Here is a 26,894-nt window from a genome sequence, read left to right on the forward strand (position 1 = left end):
CACTTTTTTCAACAGTGCTGTAACTCTGAATAGTCACTAAACAAATGGTTATAAGTTGAGAACTGCCTGTATTTATTTTACATGTAGAAAATAAAAGGATTCTAAAACCACTTGTAAACTTGCTTTATTACTTTAAAATCTGTATATTGATTAAAAAAAACTCATTCCAAAAACCAGTAGTGTTACACACAAGGACCGCGGGGCCTTCCTGGAAAATGTAAGGGGCTTTGGCCCAGTCTACCCAATGCAGAGAAAACATCGGGCCAGTGTCGCTTCAACCCAGTATACCCAGTGGGAAGAGGAAACATTGGGCCAGCATAGCTTTTGCCAGGTCTACCCAATGCAAAAAGGAAACATGCCAGCAGTTTGGGGAGTGACGTCAAGATGGCCACGCCCACTCAGCCACACACCCCCACCCCCAAGGTCAACCACAGCCCTTATGCATCCCTCAATGAAATTGTGTTTGACACCCCTGCTATAAACAAATAGCAGCCACCTGCATTCTATAGTGTAAATCAGTGTACTACTAGTGTTGTTACTACATAATGCTCTTATTTATTTGCAAAATTTCCTGGGTTTGCAGTCTGCTACAGCTATTAAGATTCTCAGACTTCACTTTCAAAATCAGCCCGCCCTGATTTGGTACAGTGCTGAAACTTCTAACATAACCATTAAAACATTTTTTTTAAAACCCCTGGTGGCTTTTAAATCACAGATAGTAATTTCTTTATATTATTTGTTATAAGGCATCTATCTTGAGATTTTCAGCAAACAATAAAGCCAACTTAAATACATGTAAACTTTATAGCACCAACCCATAATTTACACTTAGGGAAAGCAGATATGTTGGGAAGAATAGTTCCTCAAGGTAAAATCAGATATCTATCTGAAGCCCAAAAATCCATAAAGAGTTTTACAGCTGTAGCTAGATATGGTTTGCTCCAGGCGTTTCATTAGAGACCTGCAAAACTTGGTACAGGACCCATTCAACTACCCTGTTTCCCTGAAAATAAGACCTCCCTGGATAATAAGCCCAATCGGGCTTTTGAGCGCATGTGCTAAAATAAGCCCTCCCCCCAAAATATTGCAACACAGCAGCAGCCATGAGGTAACCACACTCACTGCCTCCTGCACCTCAAAAATATAAGACTTCCCCGAAAATAAGGCCAAGTGCTTATTTTGGGATTCAAAAGAAAATAAGACCCTGTCTTATTTTTGGGAAAACATGGTACATTCATCATAATTGTCACTAATGGGCAGTATCTTGAAGTTTCAATAGCACATGATTAAGTCACCGCAGCCAACTCTATATCCATTGAGATGCAATAAAATGATATTATTTAATACAACCAAACAAGCCTTCTTTTGTTAAAGTTTATTTAAGTAGACGGCAAGTTCTTAAGCAACATTCCCAACATATATTTTATATCCCAAATCTAAAAAAATTAAAATGTGAAACAGGCGATGGAATGTTTTTGTGTCAGTAGATAGATAGATAGATAGATAGATAGATAGATAGATAGATATAGATAGATATAGATAGATATATAGAGATAGATAGATAGATAGATAGATAGATAGATAGATAGATAAGAGATATAGATAGAGATATAGAGATAGATAGAGATATAGAGATAGATAGATAGATAGATAGATAGATAGATAGATAGATAGATAGATAGATAGATAGATAGATAGAGATAGATAGATAGATGATAGAGATAGAGATATAGATGATAGAGATAGAGATATAGAGATAGAGATATAGATAGATAGATAGATAGATAAGAGAGATAGAGATAGATAGAGATATAGAGATAGAGATATAGCTAGAGATAGATAGATAGATAGATAGATAGATATAGATAGATATAGATATAGATAGAGATAGATAGATAGATAGATAGATAGAAAGATAGATAGATAGATAGATAGATAGATAGCTTAGATAATTTTGGGATAATGTGAAAAGACAGGTACGGTTATATTTTTACCTTGCAGCTGACAAATGATTTATTAGGAATAGGAACTTCCGCTTGATACTGTATTTTTTGTAATTTTTCTCACTATATGTGTTCTTTCCCTTGGGCCAAATTATATCACTGATTGATATATTTCTCTCTCTCTCTCTCTCTCTCTCTCTCTCTCTATCTATCTATCTATCTATCTATCTATCTATATATATATGTTGTGACTCGGCTAGAGCCTTGGGAGCTGTTATCAGACTCTGACAGCGAGGGGGCTTATGAGTCATACTTGGAAGAGGAGGAGGGTTCTGGACAGGGGTCTGCCTCCGAGCAGGGCTGAGAGAGACCAGTTGGTCCCCAGGTAATGACTGAGCCTTGGGTCAGTGGGGAGGACACAAGAGAGACTGAGCCTTGGAGCAGTGGGGAGGAGACAAGAGAGGCTGAGCAACAACCCTCCTGTGAGTCTTTTCGGGATGCACGTAGAAGAGCTGACCGATGTAAGGCACAACGGAGGACTCCTAGGAGGTGATTGCACCCAGATGTGCCTCGTTAGAGGCTTCCTTGACGGATAAAAGGACTGGTGGTGCCACGCCCTGGTTGCAGGAGTCAACGTTCCTTGATCGTGGTTTCTTTCATGTACACTTGGAAAAGTGATTTGACTTCTGTAACCCTGATTCGTAGAGACTTTGGAATAAGTGCTTTGTTTCCGTTTGGTTCACCTTGTGTTGCCGTAAGAAAATTTGTTTTTCAGTTCGTTATCTTCTGGCAGAGACTTTAATTAGTTTATTTTGGCTCACGGCCACTTTGAACTGAGAACTGATAAAGAGAGTTCCCTTTCATTTTGTTTGCCTGTCATCTGTTAACAAGCGAAGGAGGGGGAACAGAACACTATCTATCTAATCAGACTTTTTTTTTAATGAAAAGCAGACAGCACTTAAAACCATTTTCCATATCACTGTGTCAAAGAGGAAGCACAAGAGTTAGCAAAGTGAAAAATGCTACAATATCATTCCTCAACCTGATGTTTTACAGCTGTTTAGGGCTATAATTCTAGAATTCCATGCTGAATGAGTATTCTGCAGTCATATACAAGTCTTTTAAAAAATGCTACAAAAGCTATTAAAAAGAATTTATTTTTAGAATCTAGAATCAAGATGCAGACAAGGTGAGATGAAGGTTTTTTCTACCCTTATGCTCTTAGAAAGATGGAACAGCATTGAAAGAGATTATGTTAATACTAAAATATTAAAATCTGCAAAAATGGTAGAACTCTTTCAAATAGAATATTATCATCAAAATCTTAACTGTAACTTAAAGGGAAAAGCCCCCCTTGCACATATATGCTAGTCGTTCCCAACTCTAAGGGACAATGCTCATCTGTTTCAAAGCCAAAGAGCCAGCGCTGTCCAAAGATTTCTCCGTGGTCATGTGTCCGGCATGAATAAATGGCGAAGGCACATGGAACACTGTTACCTTCCCACCAAAGGTGGCCCATATTTTTCTACTTGCATTTTTTACGTACTTTTGAACCGTTAGGTTGGTAGAAGCTCACTCCATTACGCGGCACTAAGGATTCAAACCGCCGAACTGCTGACCTTCTGATCTACAAGCTCGGCGTCTTAGCCACTGAGCCTAGGGTAAAGTAAAGGTTTCCCTTGCACATATGTGCTAGTCGTTCCCGACTCTTGGGGGCAGTGCTCATCTCTGTTTCAAAGCCGAAGAGCCAGTGCTGTCTGAAGACATCTCTGCAGTCATGTGGCCACTGAGCCTAGCGATTATTATCATGCAGGCCCTTGTGATATTATCTGGTATTTAGAGACCTCTAATGCTTCAGATCTAAGTCTGTAAAATTGTTTCTGAACAAGTGTGAGTGAGCACACCACATCTATGAGAATAAGGCACATGTACATAATACACTGTCTTATGTACATACAGGGTGTATATATACACACCCGTCCCAAAGCAGCTTTTCAAACCACTGCAGACCAATGTCACTATTAATGCAGAGGGGTGGGGTATATTTTTTAAGGCTAAGCATTATGGATGTTGCCCTTTTAAGAAAACCTAGTCAATGAGTCATTTATGATTCCACTGATTAAATTTTCCCATTGAATATGAAAGCATCATCTTGGATTTTACATGACATATAGCTATCAGAACAAGTATAATCGAAGCAAAATTATTCCTCCTTGAGAAAGCAATCATCTCTTCTAGTCTCTTCTAAAAAGCACTTAACATTCATACATTTATTGAGTTTTGACAGTAAAAATTAAGTCTGCTTTTTTCACTTATGATGCACAATTTGAGAGAGAATGGAAGAGAAAGGATATCTTTTTAATCTATTAAAAACTTGTTTTAAAATCACTCAACGAAATGCTGATATTGCTAACATGACAGGCTAAGGTCTTCAATGGTCATCCAGAAAGTAGCTCATTTAGCAGCGTGTTAAACAGGAATACACGATCTACTCACAAATTTAATCTTTGTACTCAATCAGGTACTCTGGATAAATCTGGTGCTTCTCAAAAATGACAAAAATGGATGGATTCAGGAGAGTGTTCACACAGCTGTTATAGAAAAGACTGCTGTCGTTATTTTTGGCAGGGGGGCGGAGATAGGAAGAATTGCCCATTGTAAAATCTCCCACCAATACTTTGGCGAGAAACATGGTCTTGCTAGAAGAACTGACTGCACTGTAGTTATCAGAGTATGCAGCATCCCTTGCAAAGTAACTTCCTATAAAGAAGAAAGACATAAGGAAAAAGAGGCCACACTATAAGTTCAACAAAATTGTAGCGTATTTAGTGGTTTTAATGCCAAACAGGGATTGGGAAGACCAACATTCAAATCCATACTGGTCAAATCCATACATCCACACTCACTACATCTCAGCCCCATCCACTTTGGTGAGGATAAAACTAGAGATGATTATGATGTGGCCAGCCTAACCTTCTGGATACCAGGATATAAATGCAGCAAATGAATTAATATTAAAATTTGAAATCATGTATGGTCTTCAAACAGGGCCAATCTAGCCCCAGAACAGCTGGATCAGCACAACCCAAAGGAGGAACTGAACCTTCCATACTTTGAATGATGGTTTTGCACATTACTATATAGGTGTGGGCTTCAAAGTTTTTAGCAAGGGTGGGTGCTGGGGATGGGTGTAGCCTAGTTGCCCTCCTGCACCATGGCGGGGGGGGGGGCTTTTTGCCCTCACCGAGCTTGGGAGACTTTTTTCGAGCCTCCGGGAGGGTGAAAACGGCCTTGCCAGGCTCTGGAGGCACTCTGGAGGTTGGAAACAAGCCCATTTCTGGCCTTCCCAAAATTCCACTAGGCCTGTTTTTAGCTGTCCCCAAGTCTTCGTGCGCGCCCTGCATTTACCTGCAACCAAAACGGGCTGCGTGGGGACTCCTGGGAAGGATGGGATGGGCGTGGCCAGCCCGGAGTGGGATTTGGGGGTTCTCCAAACTGCACAGAATCTTAGCTAAAGGTTCTCCTGAACCCCTGCAAATCCCCAGCAGCTCACCCCTTACTAAATCTAGGCCGGGGGGGGGGTGTTCCTGCTAAATACTTTACTACATCTCTTTAATCAGATGCTCTTCAGATACGTTAGATGTCAAGATCCATTATTTCCAGCCAATGCAGTCATTGAAGACAGATGCTAGAACCCAATTCAACAACATCTGGATGGTCAGTGTTCCCCATCCACTTTTGCTAACATCTGAATTCAAAAAGATGGTACAGAAGTATAGGAAGTTTATCAACTTCAATTAAATTATTACGTTCAAAACACCGTAGACGTTTACCTTTGCCATAAGCTGTACCATGAACACCACAGATCCTCCAATCAAAATTCTGCTGGCAGATGGCATCTACATGGTTTTTACTTGTTCCATGAAACAGGTGCCTTTCATCTACATCCTTTCCTCCATTTGCTTTCTTCATTTGTTCCTTCTGCCTGTAAACATGAAAAATAACCGACACAAATATGTTCATGGGAAAATAAAATGGGAACTGGCAAGGGGATACCTGATGCTAAGAATCCTACCCAGATATCTCTTAATCAGTATTTCTCAACCTCAGCACCTTTTAAGGGAGGTGCAAGGAAGACACCGAAACTCAGAATATACAGCTTTTTAAAAATTTTCTCAGTGATTATTGTTTCCATAAAATTCTGAAAACTGAAGTTGAATCAAATATTTTTATATGTTAGCTTGGTTTCTTATTTGGGGTGTTTCCAAACCCAGGATTGCTTCCTTCACATCATACCTCCTTTATGCATCATTTACAAAGAGAGGTTTTGGAAATATTTTCATTGTTCAGAAAAATATTTTAAAAATAAAAACTTCTTTTCGAATCTTCAATATGTGTCCCGCAGAGCTCTTTTTATTTCTACTTGCAACATGTAAGTAGCTCCATGATTTGTGCGCTTTAATCTAAGTCAGTGTTTTCCAACTTAAGATGTGTGAACTCCCTCACGTCTATCATCCAGATTCCAACTGGACTTCCTTGGGGTTTTTTCCCTTGAATATGTTTCGCTTGTTCATCCAAGAAGCTTCTTCAGTTCTTTTAACTCCCACAATTTTCTAGGTGTTAAAGTCCAGGCATCCGAACATTGCCAAGGTTGTGAAACATTGTTCCAAGGTAACATCCCCAAGTCTTCCTTAAACATGATAATGGATTCCTCGTGTTACAATAACACCCGCCATCCTGGGCCCAAAGTTTGGGAAACCAGGCTCTGCCTGTCACAAGCCAGGACAAAAGGTGAGTGATGGAGGAGTAACACCTCCTTAAAAAAAACCTTGGTCCAGCTGGCCCGGCTGGTAGCACCTCGTAAGGGCTCCTTTCCAGGGTTACAGGAGAAAACGGTCAATGGTTTTGAAGGTGGAAGAGGGTTTTGCGCCCCAACTGCAGATAAAGCGGCAAAACCATCTTTTAGAAGAAGGGAAATTCTGATTACAATCCTCCACTGCCTTGTGGCTATATCCACTATTGGAACAGGCTTCAGGAGTCAACCTCGAGGCAAAATCTAGAGCTGGAATTCCGGAAGCAGTTTGTGATTGTGTACAACCACGTTCTTGTAACTCCTGTGACATACCTGGAAACAATTGTATTGGTTCTGCCGTTCCATTGGATTATTTCAGCAATGTGCAGAGGGGGGAATATGCTGCTTGGATAACAGTCTATCCTCCATATTAATCTACCCAGGCCTCGTGCTCTGGAGAGGACACTCCAGCTTTAGCTCTTTCCAGAGCACGATACCACAGTCTTTTGAGACTGATGGATGCCAATGCATGTTACAGTTAGCAAATGGATTTTCACCCGGGTCCAATACGCAATATTTGCACTATGATAAAGGAAAGCTTTCACACTACCGGTGAAAAGATATGGCAAACAAAATGAACATTTTGCCACAAAAAAGGAACCCTATTTACATTCTAGGAACTGGAAATAACCACTTTACATGAAGACAGAAGCTTTCAACCAGATTATTAGCTATGTGACCATCAGAGAGCAATCCCCAAAGTTTAAGAAAGAATTAAATTCTCTGCTCCCTGGCAATACAACCAGGATCAACCCTCAATACTTTGAATTTAAATAACCCTGAGAAATTCTTGCAAGGAAGTATTCTCTTTTAATCCAGCATTCTGCTATGCAACAGGAACATGGAGCTTTTGGAAAAAAAATCAATTTCAGAGAAGCCAATGACAACATTGGAGCCAGTTTGCACATACCACTGATAAACTTCCCAAAGAGACATATTCTGGATTCTTTTGATGGCCGATATTGTGACCCTGGGCAGTGTACGCTGAAAGTTAGTCTGGACTTTTACGTACTCGCTGGAGGATGGAAGGAGGCTGATCAGCTGCAAAGGGGAAAAAAGGATATAAATATGGGCCTCAAAAATAGGAGGAAAATTTAATATTGTGTCTGGGGAGATTCTCACTCATCCAGGTCATGGCTGTCCCAAAGGTGCTTTTTCAAGAGGCAACTGGACTTTTTGGATTTTCTTTGAAGACGTTTTGCTTCTCATCCAAGAAGCTTCTTCAGCTCTGCCTGGATGGTGGGGAATGGAAGGATTTATACTCCTTGCAGAGAGTTAGTCATTTACATTTTTTAAAGAAAAGAATGCAAATGACCAGCTGTCTGTAAGGACTGTAAATCCTTCCATTCCCCACCATCCAGTCTGAGCTGAAGAAGCTTCTTAGATGAGAAGCGAAATATCTTCAGAGAAAATCCAGAAAGTCCAGTTGCCTCTTGAAAAGCACTTTTGGGATATTCAAAGTAAAGGATTAAGAAAACCTGAATAATGATGGGCTTTAAAACCAGGACCTGCCAAAGATGGAATGCCAGCATTTGTAGTCCATAGTAATAGCCTTTGGCTATTTGTTATGATGCCACTGTGCACAATACCTGACTTAAAACAAACAAACACACACACACACACACACACACACACACACACAGAGAGAGAGAGAGAGAGAGTAAAATTCTGAGTTGAATGACTGCACTGGGAATATAGACCCATCTACCTAGTTTGGTAAAACTTACCTTATATCCCAGTTCTGGTAAAGCTGTCTTGTCCCAGTGAGGTGGAATGTTTGTACCGCTTCCCTTTGATTGCTCTGTTTTGCTTGTAAATAAAGAGATTGCAGAATTAACCCAACTCTCTCTTATATAATGCAAAGGGGAAAGAAATGTTCATCAAGCAAAGTCAAGGAATTCTGATTTGGAATGTGACTTTGAAGCAACTGTTAAAAACACCTACTGTATTTTTCAGAGTATAAGTTGCATCTTTTTCTCTTAAAAAAGAGGCTGAAAATCTCGCTGTGTCTTATACACTAAATACAGCATTTTTGGCCTCCCAAAACCCCGCCACCTTTGCAAAAATGGCCGTGGCTGTGCATAGCCTTTAGGCGGCTTCCAGAGTGATCCTGGGGGCTGGGGAGGGCAAAAATTAGCAAAAAAAGGTGGTTTTTTTCCTTGTTTATGCCTCCCCAGCCCCCAGAAGCACTGTACAAGCCTCCTAAAGGCTATGCATACCCTTTTTTGTCAAAAAACAGGCAAGCTTTCAAGAAAAACTGGCCATTTTTGGGAGGTCTGCAGAGTGCAAAAACTTTTTTTTTTAATTTGCCTCTTCAAAATCTTGGTGCGTCTTATACTCTGGTGCGTCTTATACTCCGAAAAATACAGTATAACTTGAATGAGGGAGAGGAAACTGAAGCAACCAGCCATACGTTTAAATCTGTGTGAGTGAAGTTCTTTCCTTATTCTTGGTTTACATTGAGAGCACTTAGTTTCATCCCCACATAAAATGCACATTAAAAAAAAAACGGTAAAAATTTGACACTATCATGGCTACCGTTTAGACCTTTTTTTTTAACCAATCCTGTGGGTATCCTTGAATTCCAGTGCCCCTCATTATATGTTATTGAACTTTAACCTCTGCACTAGGGCTCTCTTCAGGCCACACAGAGAGCAGATACATCATATAATAGTCATTTCGGCTCTCTTTCCTTACCTTAAATTGGACTTCCTCAAGCTTCTAGCATCCCATTTTCCACAGAATTGACAACTTGCTAAGAATTTTACTGGTGTTGGACCAGTAATTTTTTTTACTGATCTTGGAAGGAACCAGATTGGGGAAATCAGTTGGAATGGTCTGTAAAATGTACTTCTCTGGATTAACAGAATCCCAAGGAAAAGCATAATGTTCTAGAGATCTAGGCACATACATACTTTTCAAATTACAAACCAAATTATGAGGTGTGTTTCCCTCCCCCGCCAAAAAAAAAACTAGTCACCAACCTGCTTTTCCTTTTCTCCACGTCTTCCTTAGATACAAACCTAGGCCGTCTACAAACACTTCTTTCCGTGTGATATTTCAGGTTTTTCTGTTTCATGGCTGAAAAATACCCACATAAACATCTCTCAAAACATTGAATTTGTGCCTTTAAGAATGAAAACAAAGTCTGTCTAGAATACTAGCTGGATTCTAAGAAGGTGAAACGCTAGGTTATCTACACCAGATAAGAACAATGCAGCTTTTCTTGGAACTCTTACATGTTTTGTAGGCATCGTTCTCCCTACAAAATATCAAAGGTGCTTCTGGCCCCAAAGATTATTTACCTTTATCTAAGGCACGTTAAGCCCCCTTCTGCCCACTGATCTGACTTACCAAGTTTCCAATTTGATTTTTAATTGAAAATTGGCGCAAATAAAAATCTACTCCTAAAATCAAATGGAAAGTCAAGGTGACCTAGCCTTACCTGCTTATCTCAAAACTCCTTACTCTATTCAAAAATCTCTTTTATTGTTAACCAAGACATGAAAGGGTCCAAGTTGACTTATTCTCTTTCTTATACAACCCTGATTCCAAATTATATTAATGCTTTAAAGATCAAAGTTATTTGTCAAGCAAGGCCACTCAAGCAGAGACCCACAGACCTCTTTTGCTTTGCGGTTTACAAACTTGGAAGATACTATCCATGAATTTGGCCCTAGAAGATGATCCAATACAGTTGAACCTGATTAATAGAGATGTATGATTCTCCAGCAATTTGCATGTAACAGAGAGGGCAGGTTTTTGGGGACTTTACATAACAGCTTTATCCACCTTGATCAGCTATTTTTAAGCCAGGTGCATAGTCGTTCAATCACAGTCAAGACCATTTGATTTGAGGACAAATGGCTTTTTATCACTGTGTAACCTATTCACTTTTACGACTAAAGTGGGGGCAATTTGAACATATCTTTGTGGATAATGAGTAAGGGTAAGATCTCTGGTGGCACAGTGTTTGAACGTAGTATTGCAAGCTAATTTTGCCAATAGAGTTCGATCCTGACAGGATTCAAGGTTGACTTCTCAGGCCTGGAAGCCATTTTTTGCATTGGGCCTTCGGTCCTGCCACATTGATTACTGTGGGAACTGGGAGGGGGATTATATGGAGTGGGGTAAATATAGTCAAAATAACATTTCTTTCTCAGAGAGTCAAGGACATCTTGCCCTGCACCTGGAGTGGCGTGACTGGGAGGCATCTTCAGTTGGGATGGTGTTTGATTGGACCATGTGATGGACCTGTGGGTGCTGGGCAGGGACTTGAACTTTCAGATTCGGGTTTTCCCAGCTGTGCCAATATGACATTTCTAATAAAATGGAACTTAGAGGAATCTCAAGCCTCGGAGTCTTCTTTCGTTAGGGGTGTTACTTGGAACCCTGACATTAACCCGAATCTTTCCATCCTTCCAGCTTTCCATCCTTCCAAAGTCGGTAAAATGAGAATCCAAATTATTAGGGGCAATATGCAAATAATGTTGACTTTGTGAACCACCCATTGTGTAAAGCACTGTGGTGCGGTGTATAAGCCTAACTCAGGGGTAGTCAACCTTTTTATACCTACCGCCCACTTATGTATCTCTGTTAGTAGTAAAATTTTCTAACCGCCCACCGGTTCCACAGTAATGGTGATTTATAAAGTAGGGAAGTAAATTTACTTTATAAAATGTATAAAGCAGAGTTACAGCAAACTCTTACCACCCATGAAAGCTGGAACACCCACTAGTGGGCAGTAGGGACCAGATTGATTACCATTGGCCTAACTGCTATTGCTAACAAAGCAATTTATAATTACTTGTTTGAAGTTCAGGACTGTCACTGCTACAATATCTATAAAAAACAAGGGAGTCTGAAGGGGTTTTGGGGGGTGGGGTATGTCTAATAATGGTATTATCCTTAAGACCATGAAAAGGGAATTGGCGAAACAATTTAAGAACCATGACAACTTAATTATATCCGAGTTTATTAATGCAAAACCTGCTTGCTTAATTTCTAATCAGATGGACCTTTCTTCCTAATAGACAATATTAGGCTAAAGGAACCAAATATTATGGCCAAGGCAGATCAACATGGATTTTTTTTAAACCTATTGCTGTTTCCAAACAGCTCAGCTGATACAAAAGGGAAAACACACCTTTAAAATCAATTTCATAATTCTGTTTCCCAGCTGAGAACTTGAGGGTCGTAAATGCTTCAGACTGGTAGGCTTTCTCCAAGTCAAAGCTGGTCACAGTAGCAGCAAAATGATCACCATCCTGACATCACAGAACCAAACAAAAGCATTTGCACGTCACTCCAGAAAAATCTAGGTTCTTTGAATTTTATTTTTTAAAAAGGACTTTCTTAAGAATTAGAATGAGTTATCTGTTTCTAGATTGCTGATTCAAATGTATGTTGAAAATGCTGGAAACATGAAGGGTCATTTTATTGTACTTGGTGGAGTTGTAAAAATAAAGCCAGAATATTTGGGTTAGGATAGCCAGTTAAAGATGCCACTTAATGTTCCTGGAAGAGAGTCCAAATTAACAGTCAGGCACCATAATATATTTGCTGCTTAGCCCCAGCATTACTGTTCTATTGTGACCAAGGGTCAGTGCAAGGGATTTCCCCATTTTCTTCTCAATGCTGGAGGTGAATCCTTCCTCCATGAAAGAACAGAGAGCTACAGACCGAACAGAAAATGTCATTAGGAACTTTTTCATCCAAGTCATTAGGATGCTATGCAGCTATGTTTCTCTGGCTGGCTGGGAAACTCTAGGACAGTGTTTCTCAACCTTGGCCACTTGAAGATGTCCGGACTTCAACTCCCAGAATTCCCCAGCCAGCGAATGCATTCGCTGGCTGGGGAATTCTGGGAGTTGAAGTCCGGACATCTTCAAGTGGCCAAGGTTGAGAAACACTGCTCTAGGAGTTGAACTCCACTCATCTTAAAGTTGCTAAGGTTGAGAAACCTGCTATACAGCATGAAGAAGATGACAACATGATTACAATGTTAGTAAGGCTTACTTGCTTCCCATATTCTTTCCATAGATTGTGTTCATCCTTCCAGTACCAGATCCAATCTGTTGTAAGAATATAGTGCGGAGGCTTGGTCACAGAAGATGGTGTGGAAAGCCGTCTAATTTTAGCAGAGCCCCATGTCATACTGGAGAAATTGATATATTGGATGAATGATGTCTGTTCCGGTCCTCCCAATTGCAATATACTGTGGACAATGGGATGTTAAAAAGTTAGAACTTTTTTTTAAAGGTTTGTTCTAACCCCGTGATGGTGAAAATATGGCACGTGTGCCACAAGTGGCACGAGGAGCCATATTTGCCGGCATGGCAGCCCTTGGTAGCCCTCAGCCCCCAGCTGATTTTCAGCCTTCTGGAGGGCCCAGGGAGGCCATTTTTGTCCTTCCCAGACTTCAGGAGAGCCTCCAGAGCCTCCAGAGGGCAAAAAACGGCCCAATGGGCCAACCGGAAGTTCATTCCCAAACTTCCGGTTGGGCCATTGAACCGTTTTTCACCCTCCCCAGGCTGTAGAGGTTTTCCTGAAGCCTGGGGAGGGCGAAAAACAGGCCCAACAGGCAAACAGGAAGTTTGTTTCCAAACTTACAGTTAGCCTGTTGAGCCTGTTTTTTGCCCTCCCCAGGCTAAGGAGGCTTTCCTGAAGCCTAGGGAGGGCAAAAACGGCCTCCCTGGGCCCCCAGAGGCCAGAGGGATGCTGTTTTTGCCATCCCCAGGCTTCAGGAAAGCCTCCAGAGCCTGTGGAGGGCAAAAATCCCACCCTCACGCAGGGGTCACAAACGCATGTGCGGGTGGGGGGTCACTTGCACATGCGCAGGTGGGGAGTCGCTTGCGCAAGAAAAAATGTTAGCCATCACTGTTCTAGCCTATTTCAGAGATGGTGAGCTATGACATTCCTGTCAAGCATACCACAACATTTTGGGTGACCCATCAGTGTTCACTAATACCTAATGCTGAGTGCCACAGCATGGCCTAGATGGGAGGAGGAGGAAATAGACAATTGTTTATTCTCTCCCCTTCCCCTTCCCTCCCTCCCTCCCTCTATTTTATTCTATTCTATTTATTAAATTTATAGGCTGCCCAATCCCTCCCTCCGTGTGTGTGTGTGTGTGTGTGTGTAAAACATGCCAGAAGAGTCAAGGTAGCCATTTTCTGAATTTTTGGCATGCCGAGCCCAAAAGATTCACCATAGTTCTTCTATTTTCATGATCTTTTTATGGAAACCAGAAAAATATATTAGAACAATGAGAAATATTTTCTGCATGGAAAGAAAACTTTTAGCTTTCCATCCTTTACAATAGTGACTGTGTCACATTTGCTATGTTTCTAAGGGTAAGTGAAGCTAATTTAGGACAAGAATGCTTTCACTCAAAATCAGCTTTACCCAACCTCAGGAGCACAATCCCAAAACCAAATCTAAGAAATGAATTTTTTTAAAAATCTAGGATAAAGATGGACAGCGTTCAAAAATATAGATACTCTAAAGGAGAAATCCAGAAACGTAAAAAATTCAATCTGAATTCTGAAACAATTATTCCTTAAACATGTCACCGAAAAAGGTGTTTTTAAAAAAAGCAAAAAATATGTATAAAAGGCATTGTTTCAAGCATAAAGTGCTTCACAACCACAGCAATAACTAAGCATATGACCTTATTTAAAAACTCACTGTAAAGCCAGAATGATAACTAGCTGGCATCATAGCCATAAAAGAGACCATTTCTATGAAACTTAAACTGAAAGGACTTGTATTATTTTTATATTTATGAGATATATTAACTTATATTGCATTTCACTGGTACAACTCTCAAACTCTGGACAGAACTAGGCTAACGGTAAGTACTCTATTAGTATTAGGCTTTTGTTTAAAATCAAAATGTTTGAAAATCTCCCCTTCCATTATTCCATTCTTCTCATCTTTGCAAACTCAAAAGAGGCGAAAGGAGAAATTTAGTCACACTAATAAAACTCCAGAGTAAATTGGGACCAACTGAACTCTATGCCCTTTTGTACTGACTTCATCAAAATCTTAAGTGTAACTTAAGGTAAAGGTCCCCCTCGCACATATGTGCTAGCCGTTCCCAACTCTAGGGGGCGGTGCTCATCTCCATTTCAAAGCCAAAGAGCTAGCGCTGTCCGAAGACGTCTCCGTGGTCATGTGGCTGGCATGACTAAACGCTGAAGGCACACGGAATGCTGCTACCTTCCCACCAAAGGTGGCCCCTATTTTTCTACTTGCATTTTTACATGTTTGTGAACTGCTAGGTTGGCAGAAGCTGGAACAAGTAACAGGAGCTCACTCCGTTTGGCAGCGCTAAGGATTTGAACCGCCGAACTGTAACTTGAAGTGTAACTTACATGAGTCTAAAAGTTATTTATATGAAGCACATAATCCACTTTCAGATTCTATTTACAGTAAATGGATAACATCCCGATTCAGATTAGGATCTGCATATAGAATGAGAAAACCCTCTTTTTTTTTTTTGCGCTCTTCTTTAATATATTCCTGAGTGATTGAGAAGTAGTCTACCAGAGGGAAAAATTTGGCAAACAAAGAAGCTTGAGAGGAAAGATTTAGCTTTTCTCACTCACTTCCTATCTGTAACTGATTACTCTGTATGTACAGTAAATGTAAATCTAGAAACAGAGTAACACAAAACAGGATTTATGCATGATTGGAAGTATCAAGAATTGCACACATTTTGATTATGAGATTTATGCCAGTTGGGTAACCTAGAACAGTGATGACTAACATTTTTTGTTGTCACGTAATGAAAGCCTGCTTGCCTTGCACCCATAATGCAATGTGTGTGACCCCCCACGTGCTCCACCCCCTGCAAATGCATGTGACTCCCCCATGTGCCCCTCCCCCTGTGCATGACCCTCCCCTGCACCATGTTTTGGGCCTAGTAGGCCTCCCTGCAACCTCCTGGGAGCAAAAACTGGCCACGGGGAGGGGGGACTATGCCGCCCCCCCATGCATGTGCATTTGTCTCCCGCAAGTGCCCCGCCCCCATGCATGAGCGGCAGACACCCGAAAATCAGCTGGCCAGCGGGAGGTGCACACACATGAATGGTGGAGCTGAGTTGGGCAACAGTTTGTGTACCCGTAGAGAGGGCTCTGCGTGCCACCAGTGGCACTCATGCCACAGGTTCACCATCATGGATCTAGGACGAAAGCAATGGCAAACCACTTCCAAAGATGTTGTCAAGAAAACTGGATGGATATCTCCAGGAATTTCATCAGGAGTCAAAACTGATTTGAAACTTCCCCACACACGCCTCTAATTTACACAGGAAGCTTATATTAAAATGTTTCATATCACTTCTACGTATTACAATAATAGGCAAACCATTAAAAAACCAGTTAAAACATGCATTAAAATGTTCAAAGAAGAAAAAAGGAAGAAAAAATAGCATCAATACAATTCAAGTCGAAAAAGAACATGTTATTATAAGAACAAATTATTACTACATTCATACCTTTCATTGCCTGGGTCGCAGAAGGCTTGTTCAATTTTCTTCATATTGTCCATGTCTTTCCACAAAGTACCATTTAAAACTTGCCATCTATATGGCAAATCGTAGTGAACTCGGGTACATTTATCTAAATAAACAAACCAACCCACGTTATGTTATATTATATTCTTGATCCATTAAGATACTTTTCAAGGAGCAATGTAAGGAATTTATACTGATGAAAATGCCAGGCATACAGGGGTGGTGAGCTTCTTGCAAATGTTCCATTTTTACACCTTTTATTTTCTCTTTTGCAAATACTTATATGCAATACATCATTGCATAATTATTCTTTGGTTATCAGAAATCATCAAAGGTATTATGAAACAGACCTCGAGTTTCTAAGAGAGTGTTGTGGCCCGACAGCGGAGCTGGCAGCAGATTCAGACAGTGAAGAGGGTGGGGAGGAACATGGGCCAGTCCTGGAGTCTGGGGAAGGCTCTGATGAGGGATCTGCATTGGAGGCAGAGATGGGCTGTCTGACAATTATCAGCTGCCTTTGGAGTCAGACATCAGTGAGGCAGATGAACAACTGGACCCTGTTCCATGCACAGAGTTGCCATATGAAGGGATTGGCTAAGGAGCAAGGGCCGACTTCGGAGTAAGGCCGCAGGTGGCTGATAAATGGCCCCTCCCATAGGGAATAAAACAGGAGCGAAAGGGGAGTGGAGTTTGCAAGAGACAATTAGTTCATTTGATTGGTTTGTGACTCTCAGAGGCTCCTTGCCAAGTTTTGAAGATACCAGCCTGGCAGCTCTCCAAGCCAGGTAAGGTCTGTGACTGTATATTCACCCCTGAACGACTTTCCTGGATGTGAATGAGAGGAATTCACAGTAACTTAATAAAAAGGGTTTTTTGTCAGGACAAGGAGTCTGCTTCGTGGTTTGGGGAAGCTTAGGTTAGAACAGTGAGTTCCACAAAAGAACCGTAAGGCTCCATAATTCTTTGCTGAATAATTAGTCCAGATACTTGCAGCCTAAATATGGTAGATCTAGCTCTTAATTATTCATTCACACATACGTCATTAACAGCAAGATGACAACCTCACTTCACAGCACAAATGTGAAATTAATACATTTTTTCTTCTACTGAAAGCACCGTATTAGAAGTGGGTGGTGGGCAGAGCTGAAGAAGTCCTGCGGTCTACATATAAGCTGCTCTGAAAGATGCTAAAGGTCAATTTCATGGTATCTGGAAAGACACAAATCCAAGACCAGATTGACAAGGGAAGCCATTTTTTTCTGAATGGTGATGGTCTCCATACAGAAAGAGATCAAAGAGCCATTAATCTAGGGATCCTTTATTTTGGATTTCTGTATTGAACAAGGATTGGGTTCAGCCTAAATCAGGGGTGTCAAACTTGAATTTTATTGAAGGCCGCATCAGAGTTTGACCTCGGGGTGGGGCGGGGCGTGGCCAGCCCAATGTCACTCATGTCAGGGGCGTCTGTGGTGGCCTGAGCACTCTGCCAGTGAAAACAAGCTCCTGAGCTCCATTTTTGGCTGCAACAACCTCCTCCAACCCTGTGCCAGCGAAAATGGAGCTCAGAGGGCTGTGCACGGCCCTTGCAATCTATGTTTTCAGCTGTAACAGCCTCCTGCAACCCTCTGCCTGTGAAAACAGAGCTTGGGGCAGCCACAAGTGGCCCTCCCAAGCTCCATTTTCACTGACCACAACAGGCTGATCCTTTACTGTTTCCAGGAAGGTCTTGCGGGCCAGATCTAAGCACCTTGTGGGCCAGATGTGGCCCACAGGCTTTGAGTTTGGCACCCCTGGCCTAAATGATGTTTTCTAACTCCATGATTTTAAGGGTGTGGTGAGAAATGACAACATTCATATAAAGCATATCAGAAACAGGGAAAACGTGACCAATTGGTTTTACCCAACTTACCTTGAAAGCTACAACTTTTCCTAATGTGGTATAAGCAAATCGTATCTAATCCATCAATGTCTGTGGTGGACACTACTTGATTTTCTCTTACGTCCTCCAATTCTCCCAATCGCCCTCAAGGGAAAAAAAAAAAAAGTACTCAGATCAGCTGTAGAATCACAAAAACTAATGCAAACTAAAATTAAGCAGAAAAGAAGCAGAAAGGGAGAGAAAAAAGAAAAAGCTGTAAGTGCAAAAAGAAAAAAGTAGCAAAAATATAGGAAAAAATAAAGATATAGAGAGTGGCTTCATATATTCCTCATAGCAGTTATAAGTACAATTGTTTAGAGACAATTGTCTCTAAAATTATATCACGACTCTCTTCATTTTATAATCTATTCTGTTTAATCATCAAAACCTTAACACCTTAAAAGTTTATTTTTTTTCTTTTTTTACTCGAAAGGCTTATAGGGGTTTCTAGTCACAAATAAAATGATATGGTGGTACTTTGGTATTCAACTGAAACTCATTGAACTTAGTACTTAATGCATTTTGACACAAAATGTTTGTCCCAGTACTCAACACACAAGCTGTAACTTATAGGTGCTGGCTGCCTTGTGGCTTACTATATTATTCCTTATGGGAAAAAAACTGTTTGGTACTCATCATTTTTTGTATGCATCGTGCCTCCCTTAACTAATTAACGATGGGTACCATGGTACTGTCTTTTTTAGAATAAAACAAATCCATTTAGCGCCTTTAATGAATGAACTTCTGAGAACTTCACATGCACACACTGAGATAAGGTTTGAATAGAAGAGTTATTGACAACCTTCACCCAGCTTTAGTAGGCTTATCAACCTGAGAACTGATCTCTAAAGACCATGGGAGCATAGTCCCAGAATACTGCTTCCATGAGTAGGGCAGCAGGATCAGAACCCCCACAATACTAAACCTACGTTAATAGGTCACAAAAATTCTGAAGTCTTTTGTGGCTTAAACAAAGTAATTCCAAACTGAAAGCCAAGTACCACCGTATCTACATTTTATTTGTGACTAGAAACCCCTATAAGCCTTTCGAGTAAAAAAAGAAAAAAAACCTTTGCCCTGACTAGAAATTGTCTTCCAATGACCTGAAAGAAGAATTACCATGTTTCCCCGGAAAGAACACCAAGTCTTATTTTCTTTTGATCCCCAAAAAAACAGCTAGGGCTTCTTTTAAAGCAGAGGTGTCAAACTTGATTCCATTGAGGGCTGCATCAGTGTTGTGTTTGACCTCGAGAGGCGGAGTGGGGGTGGCCAGCTATATGTCACTTGTGTCGGGGTACCTGTGGTGGCCCAAAGTTCTGCCAGCGAAAATGGGCTGTTTCCAGGGTGGCCCTGTGGGTTAGATCTACGCACCCCATGGGCCGGATCCACCCCATCTGGTTCTTGAGTTTGTCACCCCTGTTTTAGAGGGTCATTGAAGCACTTGAAGCTTTATATGTGTCCTATAAACTCAGACCCTGATGACACAGATAAACGACCCTCTAAAAAGGGCTGTCAAAATCCCAGCCCTCGAGCTGGATGCGTCACACTCTGGCCACGCCCACGTCTGGTTTAGCGAAAGGGCAAAAAAGTCCCAATACGTCACATGAAACCACTGTGATGATGTGAGTTTGACACCCCCGGCTCTAAAAGGGATGCAAATGACCAGCTCTCTGCAAGGAATATAAATCCTTCCCCACTATCCTGTCAGAGCTGAAGAAGTTTCTTGGATGAGAAGCGAAATGTCTTCAAAAGAAAAACCAAGAAAGCCACCTGAAAAGCATCTTTGGGACAACCACGACTTTTTAGCAAATTGAGTCAGCAACCTGCCCCCACAGTCCGGGTCCTCATTTCACCCACCTCGGAGGGATGGAAGGCTGAGTCGACCTTGAGCCGGTGAGATTTGCACCGCTGAACTGCAGATCACAGTCAGCTAAAGTGGCCTGCAGTACTGCACCCTAACCACTGCGCCACCTCAGCTCCTCCTCCTATTAGAGGCCATCAGGAAGTCACAAAGAAATCCTTATTTAACAACCCACGATCCGTGCTCAACAATAGAAATAGAGACCGCAGGAATTGCTATTTCTAAGTGATACAACCACATGTCACATTTTAATGACTCCACTGCTTAGCTATAGAAATCCCAATCCAAATTGCCATCCTTAAGTGAGGACTTGTAAATTGAGCTAAAAAAGAATGGCTGGTAACTGCCGAGTAATCATGCAGCAGATAAAAATGAGCTTTCTAAATTATTTAAAACTCAACTATGCAATCCTAATTGGCAAACAGTCAAATACAGCCTGCTTAATACTGTTTCCAATTTCATAATTGATAAACGCAGATGAGAAAGCATGGAATACCAGCAATTATTTTCTCTCTATTTTCAGAGATGACCAAGCTGGTCATATAATACAAAATGGACAGATGTAATCCTTGCACAACTCCTTGAACATGTCAGACTTAAATCTGAATTATCCCAATGCAAAGCTCGTGCATCCCAAACCAGCCAACTGCTACAATACTAAGAGGTGATTCTGACAATGCAAACCTCCCAACTTACTGCTTTCCAATTATGCAAAGATAACAACTCCCAGAATCCAGGAAAATTAGGAACTGTATTCCCAACACCGCCGGCATCAGACTGAAAATAGTACAATACTCATTTCCAAACAGGATTAAGTACTTTACCTCTGTATTTTGAAGATATGTTGTTTTTTATGTCCCACACATTCCTGTAGAACAATGGAATTTTACTAATCAAAGCTTGGCTCATCCCCCACTTCTCCAGTTTTTCATAACAATCAGGATTAAAGATATCATGAGAGTGTCTGCAGTTACTCCCAAATCTACATTCTCCTTGGAGGTAGTACTGGCATATATGAAGTTTAACACAGATCTTCTTAAAGGTGCACGATCCGTAAGGCCCATCCCCTTTGTTGTAATATGGACAGATCTAACAAAGAGAAGAAAATATTATACTGGTATCTTTGAAGCAAATGGATATATTTAGCCTATCTCTAGAGCCAAGCAAAGATGTAAATGCACAAATGTTCAAAAAGAACATGGGATTAGAGCATCTCCAGAGACATTTAGAAATGGAGCCAGGAACCATCCTAACACAATACCAGGTGCACATCTTCTAGTATGCAAGGTACACCTATAACCACCGATTGCATTGATAGATTGCTTTTTTCCTAAATGCCTATTCCAGGAGTGTCAAACTGGCAGTCCCCGGGCCAGATGCATCACACGCAGGCCACACCCACCCCAGCTCCGCGAAAATGGGGGGGAAATCGCAAAATGTAACGTGACGGTAACATGATGCCATCAGTTTGATATCTGTGGCTATTCAAACCACTCAATGACAATTTTCCACTGCCTTATTAAAGGAACCCAAGAGTATATACCAGTGAGGGTGAACCTATGGCACACAGGTGGCATGTGGAGCCATCTGTTAGGGCATGCAAGGCGTTGCCCTGTCAGCTCCAGCGTGCATGTGCATATTGGCCAGCTGACTTTGGCCTTCTTTTTCTGCCATTTTTCGCTCTCCAGTGGCTTCCCTTCGGGAACAGACTTCCAGTTTGCGTGTTGGACCATTTTTTGCGCTCCAGAGGCTTCAGGGAAGCCTCCTGAAGGCTCCGGAAGGTGAAAAATGGCCCTAAGGGGAAACTGTAAGTCACCATTCCTGAACTTCCAGGTTGCCTTTAGGGCCATTTTTCACCCTCTGGAGGGGCGGGGGAGGCTGTTTTCGCCCTCCCCAAGCTCCTAGAAAGGAGGACGGAAAACAGGTCCATCACATGCCAAAAGCAGGGGGCGCGTGCATAGCATTATGGGTGTGGGCATGCCCACACACAACCCCCTGCGCTCCCCTTGCTTTTGGCAAGCGATCTGAAAAAGGTTAGTCATCACTGGTATACACTATGTCTGTTTATTATAAAGTTAGTTATGCTGTACCCTTAGATTTATGCTCTTCATTTATTTGGAAGATTATTATACCCCACTTATTCAATAGAGGCTTTGAAAGCAAGATTAAACCAAAATAAAAATATTAAGGCCAATAATTGAGGTCATTTTGGTTTGGGGTTTCTTTTGGGGCCTTCAAGTCAGACAACTCCTGACAACTGCCTGGACGTGTTCCTGCAATTTTCTTGGCAATTGGGCCACAATGGTTGGCTGTTGCAGTCTTCCTAGGACTGAGAGAAAGTGACTAACCCAAGGTCAGTCTTTGTGCCCAAGATGAGACTGAAACTCAGTCTCCCTGTTTCTAGCCGAGTGCCTTAACCACCACAGCAAACGCTCTCTACATGGGGCTGCCCCTGAAGAGTGTTCGAAGACTTCAGTTAGTCCAGAATGCAGCCGCTCGAGCAATTGTGGGTGTACCTAGATACACCCATGTTATACCTATCCTCCGCGAGCTGCACTGGCTTCCCATTGGTCTCCGGACACGCTTCAAGGTGCTAGTCGTTACTTTTAAAGCCCTACATGGTATCGGACCTGGCTACCTGAGAGACCGCCTCCTGCCAGTTACCTCCCAGAGACCTATAAGATCGCACAGACTAGGCCTCCTCCGGATTCCATCTGCCGGTCAATGTCGGCTGGCGACTCCCCGGGGGAGGGCCTTCTCTGTAGCTGCTCTGGCCCTATGGAATGATCTTCCCGTTGAGATCCAGACCCTTACTACCCTTCTGGCTTTCCGCAAAGCGACTAAGACCTGGCTGTTCCGGCAGGCCTGGGGCTGTTGATGTATCCAGCCCCATCCTAAGTTATGAGTGTTGTTGAATTTTTAATGTTGTTTTTTATTTTTTGTATGTCTCCCCCTCCCTTTTTTACCTGTAAGCTGCCCTGAGTCTCTTTGAGAGTGGGCGGCATACAAATAAAATAAAATAATAAAATAAAATAATAAAATAAAATAATAAAATAAAATAATAAAATAAAATAATAAAATAAAATAATAAAATAAAATAATAAAATAAAATAATAAAATAAAATAATAAAATAAAATAATAAAATAAAATAATAAAATAAAATAAAATAAATAAATAAATAAACTGGCTCTCCAAAAAGAAATACTGATTCATCACCACTGATAGTCACTAAAAGTGCCACTTAATACAGGTAGCCCTTGACTTACAACCATTCATTTTGTGACCATTCAAACCTGCAATGGCACAGAAAGAAGTGACTTGTCGGTTTTCAGATTTACAACTGGTTGCGGCAACCCCATGATCAAAATTCGGATATCTGGCAACCATTTCAAATTTATGAGAGCTGAAGCTATCCGGGGCTGATGTGATCATCTTTTGCAACCTTCCAACAGGCAAAGTCAATAGGGAATCCAGATTCACTTAATAACTCTGGCAAGAAAGGTTGTTAAATGGGGAAAGACTTACTTAACAACTGTCCTACTTAAGCAACTGAAATTTTGGACACAACTGTGGTCCTAGATTAGATTAGATTTAGTTTATTTGTATGTCACCCTTCTCCGGGAGGGACTCAGGGCGGCGAACAACTCGAAAGGGGAAAAGGGGATACAAACACAATACACATAATTAAAATACACAAGAGTCATACAGCTATACAAGTCGAGAGGGGAGGGGAACTCATCAACCCCAGGCCTGCCAGCACAGCCAGGTTTTCCGGAAGGCCTGGAGAGAGGTGAGGGTCCGAATCTCCACGGGGAGTTCATTCCAAAGGGCCAGAGCTGCTACAGACAAGGCCCTCCCCCAGGTGGTAGCCAGATGGCATTGGCTGATAGACGGAACCCGGAGGAGGCCGACCCTGTGCGATCTAACGGGTCTGTGGGAGGTAACTGGCAGCAGGCGGTCTCTCAAGTACCCAGGTCCAATACCATGAAGGGCTTTATAAGTTACAACTAGCACTTTGAAGCGTATCCGGAGACCGATCGGTAGCCAGTGCAGCTCGCGGAGGATAGGTGTAATGTGGGTGTACCGAGGTGCACCCACAATCGCTCGCGCAGCTGCATTCTGGACGAGTTGTAGTCTCCCGATACTCTTCAAAGGCTGCCCCATGTAGAGCGCATTGCAGTAGTCCAGTCTTGAGATCACGAGGGCATGAGTGACTGTCGTGAGTGCCTCCTGGTTCTGGTAGGGGCGCAACTGGTGCACCAGGTGAACCTGGGCAAATGCCCCCCTGGTCACAGCCGACAGTCCTAAATTGAGGACTACCTGTAAACGATGAAATTCTCCCAACATTGAATTTTCTTGAGCAAATTAGAATGGTGCAGTGGCCCACATCTTGCACAATGGAAATTTCATTGCCTAACAAGCATCAATTGTGTGTGATAATCTCACCTCAGGCAAGAGTGAAGGATCGTTCTGAAGCAGCAGTTGACATAATTCATCAGAGTTTAAGACATCTAGACCATGTTCTTTTAGGACAGAGAAGTTGTGGCCTGTTTTAATGTCATGGATAAACTTGCATGGTTTCCTAAAGGTTTTGAAAATATGAAACATGGTTTGTCATTGTATCTAGATTTGAGTTTTAAACTACACACTGTTCATAGGTATGAGCAGAGCAGAAAGTGGCATGTACACAGATTATGAAAGCTTAGCTGGGTCAACCCTTAAACAAAGGCCTTCCTGGGAATTCCAAGGATGGCAATGTAAAATCTAGGAATCAAAAATAATATAATTCAGGAAGAAAGCAATGGCAAACTATTTCCATTTCATGCTAAGCAATCTGTACAGCTACCACCCAAGCAAATGATCGGCAGATCTCATCTGAAAATGGATTCATTTTTTCCTGGAATTCCAGGGTGCTTAAAAAAAAAACAACTTGGAAACCAAGGCTTTTGAGGAATGCAAGCTTCTTAGAAAGCTTCTTCCAACAAGATGCTGGCCAATAAATGCTTTAGATACATCATGTTTTTAAACATCCTAATTTTGCAATGTCGATATAATTTTGGGGAGGGGGAAATGAAGGATCTGAATAAAACAGGTAAATGGAGAACGATGGGAGACTCAATTGCTGGCAGACCTTGTTGTTAGCAGTTTGTTATTCATTCCCTTTTTACTTAAGCAGAGAAACACCTTGTTTTGAACTGGTAAAGCAGCACAACATTCCACTTCCTGTTCAAGTAAGTCTTGAAAAGAGTAAACAAGATGGCCAGAAACAGATAAGAACAAAAGTAGCTTCCTTCTGAAAGGTCCCAGGACTGCCTAGAACTGGGTGCCGTTTTAATTGTTTATTTGCCACATTTGTTTGTTTGTCTGTCAAACATGTACAAGGTAGTGTGAACATAAATATGAACAAAGGAAGTGGATGCAGATAAATGGGGACAATAAGACATTTTCTTTGGAAAAGCTGGATTGGGAAAGTCCATTTTACACCTCTCACATAAGTGTTATCCCAGCTTCATTCATAGCAAGTATAAAGTCAACTGAAGAAAATATATATCCGGCGGGGAATCGCCCCCCCCCCCCCGTTTTCCTCATGACCAAAGACCAGAATTTGACATCCTTTCCAAGGCACGCAGCCTCCCTAGGGAAAATTCCAAGGGTCTTCCAGATAAACCAGTGGCCTTTTACGCTTCCTCCATGTGAATAGAGTTGACTTTTTGAGTAAAGTAAGATTTATGGGGGGGGGGGGGGAAGCATCAGGATTTTAGAAATGCTTAGATGGGGCATGGCCAAAAAAAGGGTTGGGAACCACTGATATAAACACAGCATCCCGATCAGGACCCTAAGATTTGGAGGCGTCTTTCCAATTTTTTTTTAAAAGTCTTTTTTTTTCCTAACCAGGTGGGGAAAACGGAGCGAGCCTCTCAGACGGAAAAGCGGCCGTCTCCAAAATCCCCTGAATGAATCAGGAATGAGAATCGCGAACTACCCGGCAAGGAACTTCGGCTCCCGCCCTGCCGGAGTTCCCCACGGAAAATGGCCCATTGTGCCTCCCGAGACTGGGCGGTTCTAAGACCGATTCCTTTCGCCCGCAATAATCCGGACCACATCCGGCAACTCAATTCCCAGGATCCGCGCAAAGCGAAATTCTTCCTCTCCAGCCGAGGACGCGGCTCCGGATCCTCTCTGCGCCCCCCGCCCCCTCCCGGGTCGCCATCCGCTCGCTCGCAAGCGACCCTCCCCTTTGCCACCTGGGGTGATGGGCTCACCTCGCGGCCTGTTGGCGGCAACTCCCGTAGACGAAGTACCGGCAGAGGTGGAGCTGCCGGCAGTCCCCGGCGCACTTCCCTTTGCCGTGATCCCGGCAGAGCCGCGCCGCGGTGGTGGCCACGACAACACGGTGCTCTTCGCTGCCGGCCGCCGAGGGGGGGTCCTCCCGGGTCACCAGGGTGAATTTCGTCTTGTCCTGCAGGATCGAGTCCAGGCGCCCCGAATCCAGGCGCCCCTTGATCTCACTGACTTTCAGAGAGCCGCCCGCGGCGCACACCCTCCGGAAGATTTCCTGTGCAAAGCCCGCGTCCATCCTGGCCCGGGAGTCTCTCGCCCCTTCCCTGCGACGAACCCACAGCCCACCCACCCAGCCACTCACTCCGGCCGATCGATTCCTCTGAATTTCCGCCTCTCGAGAACGCTGATCCCACCCCTCTGGGGTCACACCCGATTCTGCTCTTTAACTCTCACTCTCTCTTCACGGAGAAACGAAACTGAAAGCTGGAGCTTCCTCCGATAAGAACAAGTGCGACT

The 26,894-nt window shown here is 42.3% G+C and overlaps 1 protein-coding gene across 1 annotated transcript; it reads right to left on the minus strand.

The window, feature by feature from the left end:
* Nucleotides 1-4,262: 4,262 nt before the first annotated feature.
* Nucleotides 4,263-26,855, minus strand: LOC116511476 (protein mono-ADP-ribosyltransferase PARP12-like). Its single transcript, XM_032221538.1, has 12 exons — nucleotides 26,360-26,855; nucleotides 24,543-24,678; nucleotides 20,920-21,184; nucleotides 18,226-18,339; nucleotides 16,299-16,422; nucleotides 12,814-13,012; nucleotides 11,942-12,062; nucleotides 9,780-9,876; nucleotides 8,523-8,604; nucleotides 7,706-7,836; nucleotides 5,777-5,928; nucleotides 4,263-4,703 (listed from the first exon to the last, which is right to left on the minus strand). The coding sequence occupies exons 1-12, from the start codon at nucleotides 26,671-26,673 to the stop codon at nucleotides 4,444-4,446; spliced, it is 1,995 nt and encodes a 664-aa protein (XP_032077429.1). The 5' UTR covers nucleotides 26,674-26,855; the 3' UTR covers nucleotides 4,263-4,443.
* Between the last annotated feature and the right edge of the window lie 39 nt (nucleotides 26,856-26,894).

Source organism: Thamnophis elegans, chromosome 7, assembly GCF_009769535.1.
Source record: "Thamnophis elegans isolate rThaEle1 chromosome 7, rThaEle1.pri, whole genome shotgun sequence".
Lineage (NCBI taxonomy): Eukaryota > Metazoa > Chordata > Lepidosauria > Squamata > Colubridae > Thamnophis > Thamnophis elegans.

What these genes read in the sequence shown, in the direction of transcription:
- LOC116511476 (XM_032221538.1), bottom strand. Translation starts at nt 26,673, where the DNA reads ATGGACGCGGGCTTTGCACAGGAAATCTTCCGGAGGGTGTGCGCCGCG. An exon ending in CATATCTTCAAAATACAGAG is followed by an intron (nt 18,340 to 20,919) that starts GTAAAGTACTTA and finishes TTTTCCCTTGAG; the next exon opens with GGCGATTGGGAGAATTGGAG. An exon ending in GAAAAGTTGTAGCTTTCAAG is followed by an intron (nt 16,423 to 18,225) that starts GTAAGTTGGGTA and finishes TTGTTTATTTAG; the next exon opens with ATAAATGTACCCGAGTTCAC.